This window comes from Amblyomma maculatum, chromosome 10, assembly GCF_055883805.1.
Source record: "Amblyomma maculatum isolate TAMU_Amacu chromosome 10, ASM5588380v1, whole genome shotgun sequence".
NCBI classification, from domain to species: domain Eukaryota; kingdom Metazoa; phylum Arthropoda; class Arachnida; order Ixodida; family Ixodidae; genus Amblyomma; species Amblyomma maculatum.
The window spans coordinates 1,709,653-1,731,839 of NC_139353.1; the positions used below are offsets into that span (position 1 = coordinate 1,709,653).

General features: G+C 50.3%; 1 protein-coding gene across 1 annotated transcript in view; it reads right to left on the reverse strand.

The window, feature by feature from the left end:
- Nucleotides 1-327: 327 nt before the first annotated feature.
- Nucleotides 328-22,187, reverse strand: part of LOC146175360 (uncharacterized) — a 65,481-nt gene continuing 43,621 nt past the window's right edge. Inside the window, exons 7-11 of the mRNA XM_084580797.1 lie at nucleotides 11,480-11,577; nucleotides 3,512-3,641; nucleotides 3,021-3,182; nucleotides 529-639; nucleotides 328-465 (exon numbers count right to left, since the gene is read on the reverse strand). Of these exons, the coding sequence (XP_084436923.1) occupies nucleotides 328-465; nucleotides 529-639; nucleotides 3,021-3,182; nucleotides 3,512-3,641; nucleotides 11,480-11,577 (639 nt within the window). The remainder of the gene's footprint in view (nucleotides 466-528; nucleotides 640-3,020; nucleotides 3,183-3,511; nucleotides 3,642-11,479; nucleotides 11,578-22,187) is intronic.

Genomic DNA, 22,187 nt, shown 5'->3' on the forward strand with positions numbered 1-22,187 from the left:
AGCAGGCTGCCTAAGCACATTACAAATGCTCTTTTGCCTTAGTGTAACGCAGTCATGTTGAACTGCAGACGTGTGTAAGGAAAGAAAAGGGAAGCAATTCCGGGGACGCTTTCATTCGCCATGGGGTCATGATTATTAAACGGCGAGCCTTCTCTAGTTTTTGATGCTGAAGTTGACGTAAGCAAGATGATACTCTCGAGAGAAAGGCAGATGCATACACACACTAAAAGAAAATGCTTTAAGTCTGGCGAGTGGGCAGCGCCTCTTCGGCCCATCTATGGCAGCTGAAAGAGAACGTGGAGCATCGTTCTCGGCATTGAGGCTGTATCACGAGTGGACCGCGTTGCGCACCGCGGCCACTCGGAGGAAAGGAGATCCGTTGTTGCACGTTCCGGAGAAGTCGTCCAGGTCGGCTCTGTACAGGGACACGCAGGTGCTGGGACTTATATGCTTGATCTTCTTGACCTGCGGACCACCGAGGCGTGTGTTTACACATCCCGCGAAATGCGCGAAAGAGCGACGACGCACCTTGTTCACGATCGTCGTTTCGTCGTCGAACATGTACATGCGGGACTGGTCCGACTGCGTCACGGCTTCAGCCCACTCGTAGTATTTGAAGCTCGACTTGGACTGACAGACCTGCGATCACGAAGCCAGTTTCACCCGGCCAGGAAACGAACTCAAGCAAATCTTTTGTCTACTGTGAACAGCCGAGTCATTATAACAAGCTTAGCCGACCTACTCTGCTGCTAGGCAGAGAAGGTATAACAGACAAGCCTAGCTGCACGAATAACTCGGCACAAAGGAGGGAAGAATTTCTGCCGCATTTGTCGTTTTAGCAGTAAAGTTTTGAAGAGTCTGTACTGAATCCAAGAACCGCAAATTACTTTAGAAGACACTTGTAGATATAAATCAAAGGAAGGTTCTGCCGCCGTACTTGCTTGCTAAGTTCAGGAGACACAATGGAGGACTCTTCGATGTCTTTGTTTAAATGCGAGCCGAGGCAGGGTTCACTTACAGCTCAGCAGAAATCCTGACTGCCTGATACATTGGTTATACCTTGCAACCTGCAGACAAATCTCTGAGCAAGACAGGTACAATTACGGGGTATTGTTGATGTTAACAGGGCGCAAGAACAATGAGGTCTGCAAGGCTACAGAGGACATTATCGCTTCTTTTCTGTCTGCTACCAGTTAAGGACTTCGTTAAAGAAAGGAAGGTCCGGAAGACACCACAGAAAAACGACCGCTTAGCCCTTTAGTTATCAACCAAAACCAATGCCACCTGAGAGAGCATCTTCCCTGTTATAGCATGGTTTTGAATTGTTCTACTGGTTGCGGATGAGCTCCATTTTATATGTAACAATTTTATTTGATGATAATCTCACTTCTGGTAGCCCTAGGGCAGTTTAAGCAAACCTTATTTCAGCCAGAAAATCACTTTTCATTGTGATCGTATAACTGCGCTGAACTGTAAGATGATGTATTGTTACCTGTTTTTAAAAGACTAGAGCCCAAGAGGAGCAGGAAAAAGAATTCAATGGGGCCACCTGGTAAGTCGCAGTAAAATATCAACGTTTTCAACTAGACCACTATTTCGTTGCTTCGTTACCTCCACACCTCTTCCCGCCAGTACTCCTTGGAGATAGTTATGGTAAAGCAACATCTCAATTCCGAGCTTTTACACCGATACAGACTGCCCTTGCAATCTGCTAGCAATCATGATAGCCTGTTTTGTCGAGGGCTGTCTTAGTCTGGCACAGTCGCTAACATGAAGGTTGTAAGGAAGATGATACAGCGCCCACGCAAACGACGATGAAGACTGCTGGTTTCCTGGCCGATCAGCTGGCGCGCGTACTGGAAGCTCGGACTGTCTTGTTCGAACGAGATTGTGCTTCACTCTATGATCGTCGTGTGTCACCGGTCGCCGTCTCCAGTCCTCCGAATAAGCCCCAATAAACCCCTCTTCATTTGGTGGAGATGCGGGGTAAGTAAGACTCTTACACGATCATCGTGGAGCTCCGCAGCCGTACGATACCTATGGCGACAAACGCGGTACGTAGCCAGTGGCAGCCCCTTCGCAGTCCATCTCATGCTCCTGTGCCATTCGGTAGCGAGACCCCGCAGTTTTCAGCGCACTTTTTTTAGCTATACATATTTTAACTGGTGCAATCTAATGGTTTTAATCTAATTACGTCATGGGGTTGCATTCACTTTTTTTTCCTTTTCTATACCAGCGCGATACACTCCAACGCTCAAACTCAAAACGCATTGGACGAGACACTAAGATCTAACAGAAGGTTCATTATTGCAGATGATTCCTTCGATCATGCGGCACGGCACGTATGTGCTAGCATTAGCGTTCCCAGAAAAGGAGCAGCCGTAACCGCTGCCATGTTCAAACCAACCGCGCGCTGATGACGTGTTCCAGCCCATCACTCAGCGTGAAATGGCCGACTCATCTAACCACTCTCTGTTACAATTGGTGACCCATATTTCCCTCTCATCACCGATCCTGTCCCATTTCTCTTCGCTCCCCCCTTTTCATTCTAGTGGACAGGGAAATTCTCTCTCTGCCTTTCCACCTGCCAACCAAGGCCTAATACGCCAACGCCGGGCACTCTGCGATAATCATCGTTCTAATGTCAATTCATTAAACCTCACAAGCCATGACATCGTACGTGTGCTGTGCGATGTCAGAGCACGTTAAAGATCCCCAGGTGGTCGAAATTACTCCGTTGCCCTCCACTACGGCTCCCCTTTCTCTCTTTCCACTTTCACTCCTCCCTTCCCTTACCGCGCGGTACAGGTGTCCACAGAGCAAGTGTGACAGATACTGCGCCTTTCCCTTCCTGTGAACCAATTATTATTATTATTATTATTATTATTATTATTATTATTATTATTATTATTATTATTATTATTATTATTATTATTATTATTATTATTATTATTATTATTATTATTATTATATGAGGCAGATATACTTGTAAAAAAATGAAGAAGGTACGGTGCACTAACATCAGTGTAGGTGCACCAGGAGAAGTCGATGCAATCCTGCGAAGGAGCGTGGATGAGGCCCTTGGGCACTATGTACATGAGCACGCCCATAAGGATGGAGATGCACGCTTTAGCCTGGCCCGTCGCTGGAGCAAACTTCTCCGTGAACTGCAGCACCGACCTCTGCGAAAACAGATGCAGCAGCAGGAATGTATCTGCAAACGCCACCAGGCTATCCAGAAGATACCTAAAGAGGACATGCCCTAAAATCTCCAGGAAAGATTTGCATCTCTTTATGCCTACCAAGCAACGGTGGCGTGATAAATCATTCTGTACAGCTGATTTGGCTATTAGCTTCCCCCTTTGTTAAGTATGATTAATTTAATGTCCGTCTGCTAAGGCCTCAACGAGGGACTGGCAGTATTACGAACAAATAAAACAAACACATATGCTTCACTCACAAAGTGCCACGGTCAGTGCTGAATGTTTACCACGTAAAGCGTGGGGCTTACCGGAAACAGGTTGTTCTTCAGTTGGAGGACCTTGGGGTTTCGCGACGCGTTGAATGCCGTGGGGAAGAGCGCAATACACTTGTCGGGGAACTGCTTCACATGCGTCTCCAAGATTATGTAGTCAACTTTCCTGCGTCAAGAAGGGGGGCAGCTGTTCTTTATCATGCGCCATACGATCTTAATATTAAAACGCAAGGTTTCCGGGCAAACGATTGCCTCATACGATAAGACAACCTAGGTAGCACAAAGTGGGCTCTGAAGGGGGGCCCCTTGTGGGTCCAATGTAGGCAATGCAGGACAGCCCCGGTGGGCTCAATGTGGGTGCTGCAAGAGGGGCCGACGTAGGCCTGAAGGGGGCTGTCGACAAAGCCCCGATGGGCCCCACTAGGGACCGATGCAGGCAGCCATTGCAGGGCTGCCCACATTTTCCCCGCATTGCCAAAAGGGCACATCCCGCCAACTTCCCACGATGGTCCTACTTAGGACATTTTCGGGCAGCCGCTCTGGATGAACATTTATTTTTTTTTTATTTCGGTTAGCCCCTCAGATAATAACATAGGACCGATGCGGGTTCTATAGCGCAAGCCGCACTTGGGCTTGCCCACATTATTCTCATAGGGGTCCGACGTAAGAAATTGATGAGAAGCCCTTGTCCAAGTTTTCCCAATCATTATTTATGCACATAATTAAGGAATCATTTTATGCATGTCTGTCCTTTCTAAACAGCCACAATAATAAATTTTACAATAATTCTTAACATTAATCTAGCCTAAATGACTTCGTGTACATCTTATTCAGGTTACGGAGATGTGTGTTTTGAGCAGTAATTTTGTGCAGTGTTGAAGGCTATCCACGGCAACCACATTAGGAGCAACAGTTAGCAATCAGTATGTTTTAGTATGTTTAGCGCAATTTGCATGAGCGCGAGAACTAAAGCCATGTAATATTTCTAACCGACTAAACATGGCAACAACTGCTATACAAATCATCTATAATAGTAATATAGGGCAGCATCTAATACAGATAACGGTTGGAAAGAATCATTACACAATTGCACGCACGCCTTCTAGCCCCATTGCGGCCGATGTGGGACCTACAGCGGTTTGCTGTGAGCAGCCCCAGTCGGGCTGGGTGTTGTTTTTGAACCTAAAGCCCACTTGCTGTTGCACGTGCCTTCAAAAGCGGCCGCGGAGGCCGGGATTCGATCACGCGTCCTTGGGCACAGTAATCTAGCGCCCTAACCACTGCGTCACCCCGGGCCGCGGGAGGCAGCGCGTGGGCCCATAGAAACGTTGCGCGACTATAGGCACTATAGCGCGACGAACAGATAGCAGCGACTGACTGATGCCGCTGACGCCGCTAGCGAGTGAAGCGAGTGAGAACGGGATGCACACACCGTGATCCGCTGATAGCCAGCCGGCGTTTCAGCAAGCAACCAGAGAGCACCCTCGCCGCCACGCCGGAAGAGGGGGGGGACCCCTCTCCTCCTCTTTCTGCATAGCGGCGAGGGTGCTCCCCGACCTCGGCGGCTGCGTTTCGATGGAGGCGAAACGAAGAGGCGTCCGTATGCTGTGCGATGTCAGCGCACGTTAAAGATCCCCAGGTGCTCGAAATTACTCCGTAGCCCTCCACTACGGGTTCTCTTTCTCTCTTTCCACTTTTACTCCCACCTTCCTCCCTTCCCTTACCGTGCGGTTAAGGTGTCCACAGAAAACAAGTGAGACAGTTACCGCGCCTTTCCTTCCTATAAATCAATCTCCGGTTGCTTGCCGAAACGCCGGCTGGCTGTCAGCGGATCACGGTGCGTGCATTCCGTTCCCACTCGCGGGGGGGCGCTGTGAGCGCTCGAAGCGAGAGGACGTGCAGCGTATCGGCTCCACCAAAGTTTTGGCTGGAGCAACGAAATTTCGACCTCAACCCCATCAAGTCAGCTGCGATTGTCTGCGTAAAATTGGCAGCTACCTGCGGACACCACCCGCACACAGGTGGGACTATTAAGGCATTTTTAGGGCCGATCATCACTTGCGTGTCGTGGCGGCGACGCTAGGACTAACGGCTGCGCCGCAGCCCGGCCGTGGGTGAGTCGCCCAACAGCGGCAAGATGGCTCAACAGTTACAACGTGGCTACGACCCGGCCACCATGACCTGGTCAGAGATTTCGGCAACGTCTGCGCCTGATAGCCCGGATTCCGCGCCCATCGAGAACGCGAGGCTATTCAAATTGGTTGAACGCCGCTCCCGCAAGCGGAACGCCAAGAAGGCGGACACCAAGTTGAATGACCCCTCAACACAGCAAAACGCTGCTGTGCGCGCTGCAGCACTTCACGGCGGGCCCCCGCGTAACTCTGGACCCGTTTGGAAACCAAAGCCGCTTCCTCGGCTTCACCCCGAAGACATTGTCATCATCCTGAAGCCCCGGGTGACCGTCGCTCTCAAGGATGTCTTCCAACATGGCGAGCTGGGAGCAGCGTTCGCGGCCTACCTGGGCACCCAGGCCGCAGCATCGCTCAGCCTCCTCCCCACGTGGGAGCAAAATCTTATCGTCGCAGGCACCCGACAACCGCACGTCGCTGACAAGCTTCTGCGTGATTTCGAAATTGCGTCACCCAAAGGTCAGCTCCCCATGTACGGCCAATTGAAACTCACTGGTGATGTGTGTCGCGGCGTCATCACCGTAGCAAACTACGAGACCAGTGAGTCACTTCAAAACAAGATCCAGTGGCGTGCTGGAGAGCTTGCCGATATCCGCAAGCTTGGGAAATCAAACGTCGCGGCGCTCACTTTTGTGGGTAAAGTGGTACCGCGATTTATTCACTATAATTCAGAAGTGACCCTTGTACGTGCGTACAAGCGAACTGTCCCGGCCTGCGTGCGATGCGGTACTGTGGGCCACCGGGCGGACACATGCCCCTGCCCGGACAACGAAAAGTGCGGCCTGTGTGGCCAAACGGTGCCGACCGTCGACGGGGTCAAGGCACCTCATGAATGCAGTCCATCCTGTGCAGTCTGCGGGCAAGCCCACCCTACCAACTCACGTGACTGCACGGGGAAATTCCGCCAGCTCAAGGCACCAGGCCCCAAGGCCAAACGCCGTGAGCCCCCAGCAAAACGGCGGCAGCCAAGGCAACAAGCTCCAGGTGGCAATAGCGGAACGCCGCCTGCTGATCCTGCCACCGACATCAAAACGCCGCCTGGGAAGAAGAAGGCGCCTCCACCGCCACCGCCCAGCGGCATGGACAAGCACCACTTCCCGGCTCTTAAGACGGGTGGCGCTGCCGGCGCCCGGGCATCTGCGCCCCAACATTGCAAACAGGTGAGCAGCTGGGCGGGGATCGCCTCCTCTTCTCCCCAGCCCCCCTCTTCCCCACTCACCGTCTCCGCGCTCGATGCGGAATACAAAAAACAGATTGACGTGCTCCGGGCACAGAATGAAATTTTACTGAACAAAATTCAAAATTTAGAATCAAAATTGGCGTCCGCCGCTCCGAGCTCGCAGAACTCGGACGCGATGGAGAGCGACGCGGAGCTCTCGCCAGCCCTCGTGACAGCGATCTCCGCGATGGAGGAACGCTTATCCTCAAAAATGCAATCTATGATAGAGGCCGCTATGGACCAGATCTTCACCAAGGTCATAACTGCCATACCCGCGGTCGTCTCAAAACACATCTCGGACAACCCCCGCCTCCTCCGTCGGTCGGGGCCCATTAGGGACGTATCCCGTCCTGCAAAATTCAACCGTCGGATCATTGATTCGGACAATGAGGACAGCTGCCCCGCTCCTGCCGCAACCCCCTTGGTGCCGCAGGTAGCTGGCTCTGGGGCAGCCACTCCCTCCTCCTCCCCTCCAAAAATGTTAAATCATGGCGAGACACCTTAGTCAAAGGCGCTCTTCTACCTCCAATTCGGCCATCTCAACATTAATAACACAATGGAACTGTAGAGGCTTTAAGGACCGCACTAAGCGGGCCAATTTCCGCCTCTACCTTGAAACATTCGAGTCTGTACCAGCCGTGGTTGCCCTCCAGGAGCCAGGCCTAGGCGCCACACTTTCAAATTACACGACGTTCCAACAGGATCCCGCGTCTTGTCTTCTCGTACACAAAGCATGCACAGCCAACTTGGTGGATCTCGATCTCCAACTATGTTATTCCTATGTAATGGTGACAATTCTACCACTCCGCCGCAGGGACCCGCCATTGCATGTACTCAACGTGTACTGCCCTCCCAAACTCAAGCGAGTGACATTCGCGGACCTCTTCAGCCGCGCGCTAAGAGTAGCGGGTCGCGATCCCCTCCTGATCGTGGGCGACTTTAACGCTCCCAGTCAGCTGTGGGGGTATCGCAAGGAGGAGTCGCGCGGACGTAAGTTGGCGGAACTTGCGTCCACGTTGGGCCTCACCCTCCACACTGACCCGGTCTGCCCAACACGGTTAGGAAACTCCGTGACACGGGATACGTGTCCGGACTTAACCTTCACTCGCAACATAAGACACGCAGACTGGCTCAACACCGAGGAAACCCTCGGTAGTGACCACTGCATCCTTAACATTACAATACACACACGCCCGCTCAAACGTCCCACAACACAAGCCCGTATCCCAGATTGGACGAAATTCAGGCAAAATTTTGACTCACTTGATAACACACCCATTTCCGAGCAGGGCTACTCAGCATGGTCCCAACAGCTGCTGACACACCTTCGCTCGCATGAAACACATATCCAGCTCTCAGAGGCGGTTACGGACGTGGATAACCACCTCCTACACCTCTGGGAAGCCCGTCGCAGCCTCGTCCGCCGTTGGCGACGCCAGAAACACAACAGAAAGCTTAAAGCTCGAATTGCCGAGCTCACCCAGAAAGCGGCTGAGTACGCGGCCCATCTCGCCGACTCCAACTGGGTGGATAGATGCAACACGGCCGCGCGACAAATGTCTAGCCGCAACACATGGAGCCTCTTTCGAGCCCTCATCGATCCAACCCAAACACGAACCGAAACACAGAAACATTTGCAGAGAGCCATGCATGCTTTCTCTGGCAACACTACTCAACTGGCACAGAAACTCCGGGACCAGTATCTGTGTACAGCCCAAGACCCCCGTGGATCATCATACTCTTATGCAGGCAGAGAGAACACAGAGCTGGATCAACTTTTCCAACTCCATGATCTGCGGGCGGCTCTTGCCAAAATGAAACGGGGCACTGCCCCGGGAAGGGATAAGGTCACCGTCAAACTTTTGACGAACCTGCCCGACTCGGCATACCAGTCCCTCCTTGACTACATCAATGCGATTTGGCGCGGGGACACCCCCCTGCCAAGCGACTGGAAAACGGCTCTGGTAACCTTTATTCCTAAATCAGGGAAACCAATTGACACAGATAACCTCCGTCCCATCTCTCTCACCTCCTGTGTGGGCAAACTAATGGAGACGATGGTGCGGGACCGGCTATCTGAATATCTTGAACAAAAACATGTATTCGCAGGCACCATGTTCGGATTCCGCCCACACAGATCCGCTCAAGATGTCCTCCTGCAACTCAATCGGGAAGTCCTTGACCCACTCGAATGCCCCCATAATGACCGGGTAGTACTCGCCTTAGATCTCAAAGGGGCATTTGATAATGTAACACACGAGATTATACTCACCCACCTAAGCCAGACCGACTGTGGTATCAACACATTCCAATACATCAAGCAATTTCTCACGGATCGTCAGTCCTACATTCGCATCCAAGATAATGAGCATGGTCCTTACCTACTCGGCACGCGGGGAACCCCCCAAGGCGCAGTACTTTCCCCGCTGCTCTTCAATTTGGCTATGATGCACCTGCCTGCCCAGCTCGATGGTGTCACTGGTGTGCAGCACGCCCGGTATGCCGATGACATCACCCTGTGGGCCACGCATGGCAGTATCGGGGACATTGAAACCAGCCTGCAAACAGCGGCGACGATAGTAGACAGCTACGCCCGCCGCTGTGGTCTTCAGTGTTCACCACAAAAATCAGAATTTGTGCACCTCCGCCCCTCGCGAAAGTGCACAACTCAAATCACTCTTTCTTTAGACAGTGGTCCCATACACGAAGCTGACGAGGTACGGGTACTCGGACTCTACATACACAAACACAAACGGTCAGACACTACATTGGCCAAACTCCGTAAGGTGGGGGACCAGGTGGGCCGCATGGTCCGCCGAGTTTCAAACAAACGCGGGGGGTTGCGAAGTAAGGATGCCTTGCGGCTGGCAAACGCCTTCGTGACTAGTCGGATTCTATATTCGACACCTTATCTCCACCTACGGAAACAAGAGGAGGATGTCCTTGAGGTTATCCTTCGCAAAATTGTCAAGCGTGCCCTGGACCTCCCCATCACTACTTCAAACAGCCGTCTTATGGCCCTTGGGGTGGTGAATACTTTTCGGGAGCTCCGGGAGGCGCACCTTACAAATCAGTACACGCGTTTGTCGCAAACGGAGTCGGGTCGCCGCCTTCTTGCTCGACTCCATATCCAACACACCACACTCATGGAAGACAGGTTTCGCATCCCAGAATTGTGGAGACGCGCCCTCTGCGTGCGACCTCTGCCAGCGAATATGTCACACGAAGATCATAATGGTCGGCGCTTGGCACGAGCGGAAGCCCTAGCCCGACATTATGGCAACAAAACAGGTGTATACTACGTGGACGCCTCCGGCCCTCACCACGGGGGATGGTACACGGCCGCTGTAGTTCACAACAGCAAAACGGTTAACGGTCTCACCTTCAGAGCCCAAAGTACAACACACGCAGAAGAGGTGGCGATTGCTCTCGCGGCCTCTCATTCCGACTCAAAATACATAATTACCGACTCGCGAGGAGCCTGTCGGAACGTCAGACAAGGCTGGACTCCCTTACTAGCCTATAAAATTTACTTAAACTGCATACGGGATACGGACCCCGCACACCGCTACCTTATATGGGCCCCTGCTCATCAGGGTTTGGCAGGAAACGAGGCAGCAGACGCAGCCGCCCGCGCGCTCTCTCACCGGGCTGTTTTCTCCTCCCTACCCGATCAGGAACCCGATTTTAATCCGGCCTACACCTTCAAAGATATCACGACGTACTATCAAAATTGTCATTGCCTTTATCCCAGCCCATGCAAAGGTCTCAAAAAGGCGGATGAGCGGCTTCTTCTCCGCCTTTTCACCAATACATTGCTGTGCCCGGCAACCCTAAAACATTTTGACCCCTCCTTTAGTGGCAGCTGCACACACAGTGGAGCGCTGTCTTCTGACATCTATCACATGGTGTGGGCCTGCCCCTCCAACCCGGCTATTCCCCCCATCCCCAACCCAACCCGGGAGAACTGGGAGGCGGTCCTGCTCGGCTGCCACGACTTACAGGCCCAACAAGCCTTAGTCGGACGCGCCCGAGCGGCGGCAACCGCCACTGGGGTCCCCAACTAGGGACCTCCACCTAGTGCTTGTAAGGATCGGTCCCTTATGGGCCGATCCAAACGTACCTCCTGGCCCTTGTGTAAATAAATGTTCTTACCACCACCACCACCACCCACTCGCGAGTCGCTTCACTCGCTAGCGGGGTCAGCGGCATCAGTCAGTCGCTGCTATCTGTTCGTCGCGCAACGTCTTGTTATACGCACTCACGTTGTCTTGACTCGCTAGAGGCGGCAGCGGCATCAGTCATTCGCTGCTAGCGCTGCCTCCAGCCTCCGGCGACCCCCCCCCCCCCCTCCCTTCCTTTTCTCGTGTCTCCCGGTTACTGTGCGCGCTCCTGCCCCCATCCTTCGCCGCTGAGAGTACCCCCCCCCCTCTTCCTGCGAGGCTCCGGTTGCCGAAGCGCCGGCTCGAACTGGGGGGATCAAAGGGGGGTGGAGCTGGTTACGAGGCCAACGCGGCCGACGCCGACGCCGCCGACGACGCGAAACCCAGGAATGGGCGCCAAAGAGCTGCGCTCTAAAAAACACTTTCTACTTACGAGGCAATCAGTGTGAGCGCCGGCTGAAGTTGCTGCAGCTGTCCCGAGGAGAAGCCCAGCACCAGCTCCACATTACTTGGGGAGATTTCTCTCAGGTTCTGTTTGGGAAAACAGTGAAAACGAAAAGCAATTGTAGGTTTGGAAACCAGAAAAGGAATTACTCATTACCTATTCTCTAAAACCCAGCAATTATGTTGCAATGGTCATCTACTATTACTTACAGGTATTATTGAAATAGTAAACTGGAACCCAGGTATATCCAACTCGGAAGGATTAGTACATCGAAAAAAAATTCTAGAGGGCACTTTGGACCATTAAAGTGCGATGAAGTGGTGGTGGTAGTGATTATTTATTGTATACCGATACAAAAGGAAAGAAAAGCTGCTTGCCAGCCCCGGTATCTGCTATCTGATATCTGAAGAACCTGAACTGGGACGGCGGAAATAAAGGGATAGCGAGGAAAAGGTAGAGAAAATCAAAGAGGTGAGCGATAGGGAGAAAGAAAAGGGTAGGTATTAACGAATGGTGCAACTCATGGTTAATGACCCTTAACGTATCGAAGTGCAAAATAATATCATTTAGCCGCAAACGAAACAATTCCAGCTTTCCATACCGCATTCAAGACGATTTACTGACTGTCGTATCCCATTACAAATACCTCGGTGTTAATCTTTCCTCTGATCTTTCAATGTCAGTGCACGTAAAGAACCCCAGGTGGTCGAAATTTCCGGAGTCCTCCACTACGGCGTCTCTCATAGCCTGAGTTGCTTTGGGACGTTAAACCCCACAAACCAAACCAAACCAAACCATTACATCCATATGCGCTGCCGCCTCAAAGTCATTAGGGTACCTACGACGCAATCTCAGGAATTCTCCTGCTAATATTCGTAAACTAGCTTACCTTACTTTTGTTCGTCCACAACTTGAATTTGCTTCATCCATTTGGTCTCCCTATCATAACAGCATGATCACCGCAATAGAATCCATCAAAAATAGGGCAGCACGATTCATATCTCGAAACTATAACTACCATTCAAGTATCACTGTGATTAAAAGTAACCTTTCGTTGGAATCCTTAGGTACACGCCGCGACATCGCCCTCCTAACACTATTTCACAAGTATGTATACCCCAATCGATCCTGTCCGCTTCACCTCGATGTTCCATCCCGCACGTCCAAAAGGTTGCACAATCACCTCAGTTTTACAAGAATATATGGTGACACATTAGCCTTCAACTCATCAGCACTTCCACGAGCCATCAGATTATGGAATAACCTGCCAGACATTATCGCTTCTCTTACTAATCTAGAAGCGTTCCATCGCCAACTCATCACATTATATCACAGAGCCTTCATTTTGCCTTATTTGTCTTATATATACATTTTTATTAAATTTGTTGCAGCTGTTAAATGTCTTGATGGGTTTTATTTACTTGTGTTTGCCTATGTACTCTTTCCGGTTTTTTTTTTTTCCTTACCATTTTTTTTAAGCGCCATTCGGGGCACTGTGTGCCGCTTGCTGTTTATTGTGCTTAATCTGTGTGTGTACCATTGTGCTTTAATCTGTGTCGCGTATTTCTTTTTCTTAATGATATAATTTCCGCGTCGTACTATTTTGTTTGTTCATATATTAATTACCTTTGTATTTTTTGCCTGTTTCCTTACATTTTATGTATATATTGCACTGTATAGATTTTATGTCCCCCTTACACAATGCCTAATGGGCCTGTAAGGTATTTTCAAATAAATAAATAAAAGAAATATATACACTATAGTACAGTATACAGTAGTTTGCTTGAGGCCCACCCGCAAATGTCTTAGGTCACTAAGCACTCGGCACATCGGGCGGGCATCCGCAATAGCTCTGCGTCCGGGAAACTGTTCACAACGCCCGCACTTGCACACTGTACAAAACACTGACGGCTGTCATGGGCGATCGGCCGTTATTGTGCGAAATAGCACGCGCGGAGCGTTCTCTCACAGCGCGCAATATCTGGCGAGGTGAAATAGGCGGGTCGTCAAGCCCGCCTGTTCGATATACTCACGGAGGCTCACGTGTGCTCGCAAGTCATTATAACGCGGTGGATCGTAGCCATCCGCTACGGCACCTCTATCTCCCTCTTCTTTCACTCTCACCTTCCTCCCTTCCTTTACAGCGTGGTACATGTGTCCGCGGAGAATTGTGAAACTGAAAACTGGTTTATTTATAGGAAGGGAAAGGCGCGGTAACCGTCTCACTTGTGTTCTGTGGACACCGCAACCGCGCCGTAAGGGAAGGGAGGAAGATGGGAGTGAAAGTGGAAGTATAGAAAGAGGAGCCGTAATGGAGGGCTACGGAGTAATTTCGACCACCTGGGGATCTTTAACGTGCGCTGACATCGCACAGCACACGGACACCTCTTCGTTTCGCCTCCATCGAAACGCAGCCGCCGAGGTCGGGTTAGAACCCGGGTACTCCGGAACAGTAGTCGGGCGTCTTACCACTGCACCACCCCGGCTGGGCCGGAGAATTGTGAACCAGGCTGTAAAGGAAGGGAGGAAGGTGAGAGTGAAAGAAGAGAGGGAGATAGAGGTGCCGTAGTGGAGGGCTCCGATCCAGCGTGGTACATGTGTCTGCGGATAATTGTGAATCACGACAGTTTGGCTACATCTCTCGACAGAATTGTGACAGATACTGCGCCTTGTCTATCCTGAAGATCAATTTCAAACGACGCTGACGCCTGCTGTACTAACGCTTCTTAGACATCTGGGTCTGCTTCTGTTTGCTGTGTGGTGCGGCGTTCGAGGAAGCGCCAAATGAAAGGCGCTGCACGAACGCCTGGATCGGACTCCCTGCGGAGTCAGCTTCGTAAGTGTGTGTGTGTGTGTGTGTGTGTGTGTGTGTGTGTGTGTGTGTGTGTGTGTGTGTGTGTGTGTGTGTGTGTGTGTGTGTGTGTGTGTGTGTGTGTGTGTGTGTGTGTGTGTGTGTGTGTGTGTGTGTGTGTGTGTGTGTGTGTGTGTGTGTGTGTGTGTGTGTGTGTGTGTGTGTGTGTGTGTGTGTGTGTGTGTGTGTGTGTGTGTGTGTGTGTGTGTGTGTGTGTGTGTGTGTGTGTGTGTGTGTGTGTGTGTGTGTGTGTGTGTGTGTGTGTGTGTGTGTGTGTGTGTGTGTGTGTGTGTGTGTGTGTGTGTGTGTGTGTGTGTGTGTGTGTGTGTGTGTGTGTGTGTGTGTGTGTGTGTGTGTGTGTGTGTGTGTGTGTGTGTGTGTGTGTGTGTGTGTGTGTGTGTGTGTGTGTGTGTGTGTGTGTGTGTGTGTGTGTGTGTGTGTGTGTGTGTGTGTGTGTGTGTGTGTGTGTGTGTGTGTGTGTGTGTGTGTGTGTGTGTGTGTGTGTGTGTGTGTGTGTGTGTGTGTGTGTGTGTGTGTGTGTGTGTGTGTGTGTGTGTGTGTGTGTGTGTTTTCTTTCCACCAGTATGGAGGCCCGGCCTACTCCCCGCCCCCGGCACGCAGGCCTAGGGGACGGAGGCCGGGACCTGCGCAATTAGAGGTAGGCAAAGAGGTCTTCGTTCCTTGTGGCCTCTTCCACCAGGTGGATGGCTTAATCACTTGGTGATGTCATGACCTGTCGTGGCGGTACATCGCGCGCATCTTGTCGAATTTTTATCTGTTGTAGGCCGTCATTCCACCCGCCACCGCTTCTGTGGTGGTGGACGACGGCCGTTGTTGCGGCGCGCGTCTTTCTCTCCCTCTTCTGTTTTCTTCCTAGTTTTCTCTTCTGTCTGAACCCGACCTCGGCGGCTGCGTTTCGATGGAGGCGAAACGAAGAGGCGTCGTGTGCTGTGCGATGTCAGCGCACGTTAAAGATCCCCAGGTGGTCGAAATTACCCCGTAGCCCTCCACTACAGCTCCTCTTTCTCTCTTTCCACTTTCACTCCCATCTTCCTCCCTTCCCTTACGGCACGGTTGCGGTGTCCACAGAAAAACAAGTGAGACAGTTACCGCGCCTTTCCCTTCCTATAAATAAATCAGTTCTCTTCTGTCTGCACGAGGCAGCGGAGGTGGCTCAGCTACAGAGCCAGTAGCAGGCCCGTGCATTTTCTTTTCTTTCTTCCTACAGCCACAACAACAACAACGAACACAACCAGCATTTCATTGAACGAATCAAAGATCACGGGCGTTTGATTATTCGTTTATAGGAAAGGAAAAGCGCAGTATCTGTCATTCGCGGCATCCCGCTATCATCCTCACGGCAGAAAGAATTGTGAAGAGCACTTCACGAGCCGGGGCGTGGCGCCATATACAGCGGAGGCCCATAAGCATAATTACGTCAAATGGAACCCCATCCTCATTCTCTATGCTTATAGAATGCCGTGCGAGTCCGTAGCCCTCCACTACGGCTCCTCTATCTTTCCACTTTGTCTCCCACCTTCCTCCCCTCCCTTAAGGCGCGGTTGAGGTGTCCACAGAAATCGAGTGAGATAGTTACCGCGCCTTCCCCTTCCTATAAATCAATAAATCTAATAATAATAATAATAATAATTGGTTCACAGGAAGGGAAAGGCGCAGTATCTGTCACACTTGATCTGTGGACACTTGAACCGTGCCGTAAGGTGGTAACAACTTTTATTGCCACAAAATGAAAGGAATTATTTCGGGCTGGGACGAGTATAGGGTGTCCTCCAGTCGGGAGCGACCTCTTGAGCTCGCGTGACGAGGGCCAGTTGAGTAGTTTTTTCTTGGGCTGGCCAACAGCTTGTCCCATTCCTCCGCTGAGGGAGCTGGCAAGAGTGTCTTTGGAGGGCGATTGCTGGCGCATTCCCACAGTATACGGTCTTGTGTTGCCTGCGTCCCGTCACCGTAGTGTCGGCATGCAGGGTTGAATTCTCCGTTGGTAATTAACGATAATCGGTAGGGGCTAAGAATGGCCTTTGTTTGTAGGCGTCTGAATGTCGTGGCTTGCGCCCGGTCGAGGTTGAGGTCGGGGTGAGGGGCGGGGTACGTGCATATTAGCTCGCGATAGAAGTTATCTCCGCGTGGCGCCTCGACAGGCGCGTCCGTTCCCAATAGATCTCCCGTCTCCCGATTGGTTAAGCCTCGGGCTAGACGGTCGACCCCTTTACCCGCGTGAGCCAGAACCCATACGAGATTGATGCTGTGATTGAGAGATCGGTTGCGCAGAATTCGCGCCGCGAGTGCGCTTACAGAATTTTTGGCGAAATTTTGAACGGCGCTTTTTGAGTCGCTTAAAATAGTTTTGGTGCAGGGATCCGCGATGGCCAGTGTGATAGCTACTTCATCTGCCTCGCATATGGAGCTAGCATGAAATGGTATGGCGTTAATGAAGGTTGACTTTGGAGTGGCCATACATGCCACGTATGCTTCGTTTTTGATGTGTTGAGCTGCATCCACGTACACTGGTTGTGGATTGTCCTCGTACTGTTTCTCAAGGGTCTGTGCCCTTGTCTTCCTGCGGGCATCATGTCTGCCTGGTAGCGTGTTTTTGGTTATTGGTTTAACAACTAGTCTATTAGTAATGTCAGCCAATAAATAGAATGTTGCGCACACCTCCTCAGTGTGGTGTATGTGGAGCTTGTCGAGAATTACGCGTCCCGCAAGGCTGCGTGACAAGCGGATCACTTGTGCTGTCTTATGGGCTTCAATTAGTTCAGGTAGCGTGTTAAAAATTCCCAACTGCAGTAGTGGATCTGAGTTAGTGTAAACCGGCAAGCCAAGGGCCGCTTTGTATGCTGTTCTAATTATTCTATTAAGTGCATCTTCGTCCCTACGACGCAGATGATAGTACGGGCAAGCATACATGATTCTGCTTATCATGAAGGCTTGAATGATCCTGCACAGGTCGGCTTCTCTCATACCCCTGCGACGTGTGGCAATGCGTCTCACCAGCCCACCTATCTGGTGCGCCGTGACGCGTAGCCGGCGTATAGCTTCTGTGTTCTGAGTATTATTCTGAATCAATATTCCAAGAACTCTTATCGTGGCTACCGGGGGTATCGGATGGTTGTCAATGTGTAACTGGATAGGTTCTCGAGAATCTGGTTCTGCCTGTGAAGCTTGTTTGTTCCTTATAACTAATAGTTCTGATTTAGCCGATGAACAGGTAAGGCGTTTTCCTGCACGTAAGACTGTACCGTGTCGATAGCTAGTTGTAATGACTCTGTAATCTCTCCAACGGAGTCAGAATTGGTCCATATGGTAATGTCGTCGGCGTATATGGAATGATGTATGTGTGGGATATCAGACGCGGGACGCCGCTCATAGCGATGCTAAAGAGAAAAGGTGAAAGTACGGCGCCTTGCGGTGCTCCTCTCGTACCCCTAGTGTAATTTTGTCGCTAGTTTTGTCAACGAAATGGAGTGTAGCCGTACACGCATTCAGAAAGGCAGCGATGTAGTCGTATGTCCGTTTGCCTACGTTTAACTGTGAGAGGTGAGTGAGGAAGGAAGCGTGTGGCACATTATCGAAGGCCTTACTCACATCGAGTCCCAGGATGGTTCGCGTGGTTCATGCGATTTGTAAAGGGAAGGGATGAAGGTGGGAATGAAAGGGGAGAGAGAGAAAGTGGAGCCGTAGTGTAGGGCTACAGAGTAATGTCGACCACCTGGGGATCTAACGTGCGCTGGCATCGCACAACACACGGAAGCTACTTCGTTTCGCCTCCATCGAAACGCAGCCGCCGTGGTCGGGTTCGAACCAGGAACTCCGGGCAATAGTCGGGCGTCTTACCCCTACACCACCCCGGCGGGGCCAATCAGTTTAGCGGAAAATACTTTTACAAATGAGAATGAAATACATCAGCATGCTTAAAAGAATACAGCGCAATAACGAGAAATGTACAATACTATATATATATATATATATATATATATATATATATATATATATTGTAGGGGTGTGTTTATTCGGTAAACCCAGATGGATCCAGCCGCTCAGGAGGGACTCGCAGCGGAGCGTCAGGCGTGGCGAAAAAGCAAGGCAGCGAACAACTTCGTCCTTGAGAGCGGCAGCACGCGACGCATGTCAGTGGTTATATCGATGAAGATTACCACACTACAGTATATATATATATATATATATATATATATATATATATATATATATATATATATATATATATACATACATACACCGTTACTGGTAAAGAGTTAGGTTAGGTTAGGGCTGATGCGCGTTCCCACTCTTCTATCTTGCGTTGGATATTGGCTTCCGTAACCTTGTCGAAAACTGGCGTTTTCGCCTGTGGAATGGAGACGATACGCATTCTATCCGGGTTGTACCCCGTCAAGGTCGTCATGATTTGCGCCAGACTTTGCCCGCGGAGCCGCGGCGGGCAGCTGCGTCTAGGCCATGGAGGAAGGAAAAATGGCTGGGGCTTAGCTAAGGTTATGCCCGGATATCTGGAAGCGAAAAGCTTGAGCGATGCTCATGGTTATGCTTTATGATTTAGCCTATGGATATGCTTACGGTTTAGCTTATGCTTTAGGCGTTTCAGACTCGGCTTTGCTGCGTCGTTTAGCGAGGTGTTCTTGGCGTTGTTCGGGTGACGCTCGCTGAGCTTTCAGCCTTTCATCGCTCCTTTTCAGCTAACTCCCGTGGTATCGGCGTCATGTTAAAGACGCTTCGTGTCTACTCTTATTTCAATGTCATGGCTAGCATGGCTTTCGTGCCTAAAAACTGTGGATGCTTGAAAGTGAAAACCCCGTCGGGGCGGTGCAGTGGTAAGACGTCCGACTACTGTGCCGGAGTACCCGGGTTTGATCCCGACCGCGGCTGCTGCGTTTCGATGGAGGCGAAACGAAGAGGCGGACGCCTCTTTGTTTCGTTTTGTGCTCGAAATTACTCCGTAGTCCTCCACTACAGCTCATCTTTATCTCTATCCGCTTTAACTCCCACCTTCCTCCCTTCCCTTACGGCGCGATTGAGGTGTCCACAGCAACAAGTGTGACAGATACTGCGCCTTTCCCTTCCTGTGAGCCAATTTATTATTATTATTATTATTATTATTATTATTATCATTATTATTATTATCATTATCATTATCATTATTATTATTATTATTATTATTATTATTATTATTATTATTATTATTATTATTATTATTATTATTATTATTATTATTATTATTATTATTATTAGGAGTGAAAGTGGAAAGAGAGAGAAAGGGGAGTCATAGTGGAGGGCTACGGAGTAATTTTGACCACCTGGGGATCTTTAACGTGTACGATGTCAGCGCACGTTAAAGATCCCCAGGTGGTCGAAATTACTCCGTAGCCCTCCACTATGACTCCCCTTTCTCTCTCTTTCCATTTTGGCACCCTCCTTCTTCCCTTCCCTTACTGCGCGGTTCAGGTGTCCGCAGAGCGAGACAGATACTGCGCCTTTCACTTCTTGTGACAAAGTCGGCGGCGCCCACCTGCGCCTTGTTTGACGTCACTCATGCTCCGACATACGCCGGTTCACGCGAGGCGCGGTGCCTACTAGCGTAGTGAAGCTTTTCGCTTCAAATCATGATCTATTGTTTCTGGCTGCTTACAGATTAAACAATGTGCTCCCCACGGTAAAAAAAAAAAAAGAAAAAAAACTTTCCTCCAAAAACTTCTATATTGGTAATGTTCCGGCCTGTAATTTAAAAAAAAAATAAAGGTCTTATAGCTCCTTACAGAACTTGCATTTTCTTTTAATGCATCTGTGTCAGGGCGTCCAATGTATATGGCCCTGTGCAAGGGTTCTGGGAAGACAATGTAATACAGATTGCGGTACAACTTTTCCTTTTTACGCCAAACAAATATTCCAGAGAGAAACGCGCTGAAAGAAATCTCACACTGTCGAAGGCCTCCCTGTAATATCCATAAATTCCACTTCTTCGGTGGAGACAATAAACTCATGCATTCCAAAATGGCAGGCTATCACTGTGACAGGGATGCCAGACCTTCTGGAATTTATTTTCGAGAGTGTGGAGTGGTTTATTTTCACTCAAAAAGTCGCTTTATAACTCCCGTCCGGGAGTTATAAAGCAACGAGGCCAGTCTAGCACTGGCTGATCATGTCATTAATTGATGTACATTGCCTTGTGCGTCTTTTTTCTTTTTCATGTTTTTATTGGAGGGTTCTTTCGTGTTATGTCGTATGCTAAAGCCAGGCAATAAAGGGGGAAAAAAATCCAGGGCGTGGCGCAGTGGTAAAGAGCTCGGCTGGGAATCCAAGGGATGGAGGTTCGGTTCCCGGTGGAGGCAAGGTTTATTAATTTATTTTTAACTATCGCTCTCGAAAGCGTGACACCACTGCTGATAGCCATCTGTCGAGAACGATATTAGGGTGCCTGGATGCTCTCTCTCGCCCCCGCAGCGGGGGCGAGAGAGAGCATCCAGGCACCCTAAACGATATAGAGACTAAGCGCCACCTTGTGAAAAACATACGAACTTATCCATTCACGAACTGACGCGCGAGTTTAAAAGCCATAGACGTGCAATTTTTTTCTTCACAGACTTTGGGAGCTCGTATAGCATGTCGTAATATACTCACTGGCTCGAAGGTACAGGCCGAAAAAACAGGAAGCGATATCATATTAGTAATTGGTTACGAAGATCGCAGCGGCACATTAACCGTCATTGCTCAGCGGACACTTCAAAAGTGCCTTCAGGTGAAGTGACGAAGTATAGAGCGAACGAAGGAAGAGTGGAAGAGGTGAAAACTTACAGGGCTTAGGGACGATTTAGCCTAGGGGATCATTTAACGTGCACTGACATCACAGAGCACATGGGTGCGTTTTGCATTTCACCTGCATAGCAAAGCAGCCTTCGCTCCCTGGACTGAATCCCAAGCCCTAGGGATCAGCAGCCAAATGAGAAATGCACATGCTGCTCTGGCGATCTCGTGCAGCAGAGCCAAATGTCACTATCCAAATTTGTAATCAAATTTCAAATTAATTTCGTCTCATTTTCTGCCTTAATGATGGGCAGCGTTGCAAGGAAACGCGAGAAGTTCCGGGAAGCAGTGGTTCCACCACAATTGAAATTTGCGCGTCGGACATGGATCAGTCTGAGTATTAAAGGGGGACGCTGCAAATAAAATAACAAATTTGTCCAACTTTTTATTTCTTTATTGTTTCGTAACCACGTTTCGTTTTCATCCGTGTCGTGACGAAACAATGTCGTGAAATATGCAAATTTAGAAATTGCGTTTTTTTTTTTTCGTGGCCGCTGAGAATTGTGAACGAATCGTGCTATCAGGTGGAGCTAGTGCAAATTCCGCGGATTCGTGGCTATGCAGCGCCGTTGCTGAGAAGAAGATCGGCAGTGACGCGAGAAAAGCGCTAGGCCAGTGTTAGACCGGGGGCTCGCGTGGCTCATCCCACCGCTGACGCCAATTGTTAGATTTTGGCTTGCGCCTGGGTATCACACCGCTGCCGCCAGTTGTTACATGCGGGTCGCGTTCCCATCGGTAGCGTTGGCCTGGCGGCTCCGTGGCTCGGCGGACGGCATCTACGGTCTCAGCAAAGACGGGGCGTTTTCTAACAAAACAAACGTTTACTACAACATCATGAAGTAACGGGCACAGAGAGAGAGAGTAAACTTTAATTGTTTAACAGAATAGCGTGGGTGGTTTCCTCAGTCCAGGATACCATTGACCTGGGCTGTCTCCCGGACCCTGGTTAGCAGGCTGCGCTGCTCAGAGAGACCCGTGTGGGCCAGCTCTGCCTCCAAATCCGCTTGGCTG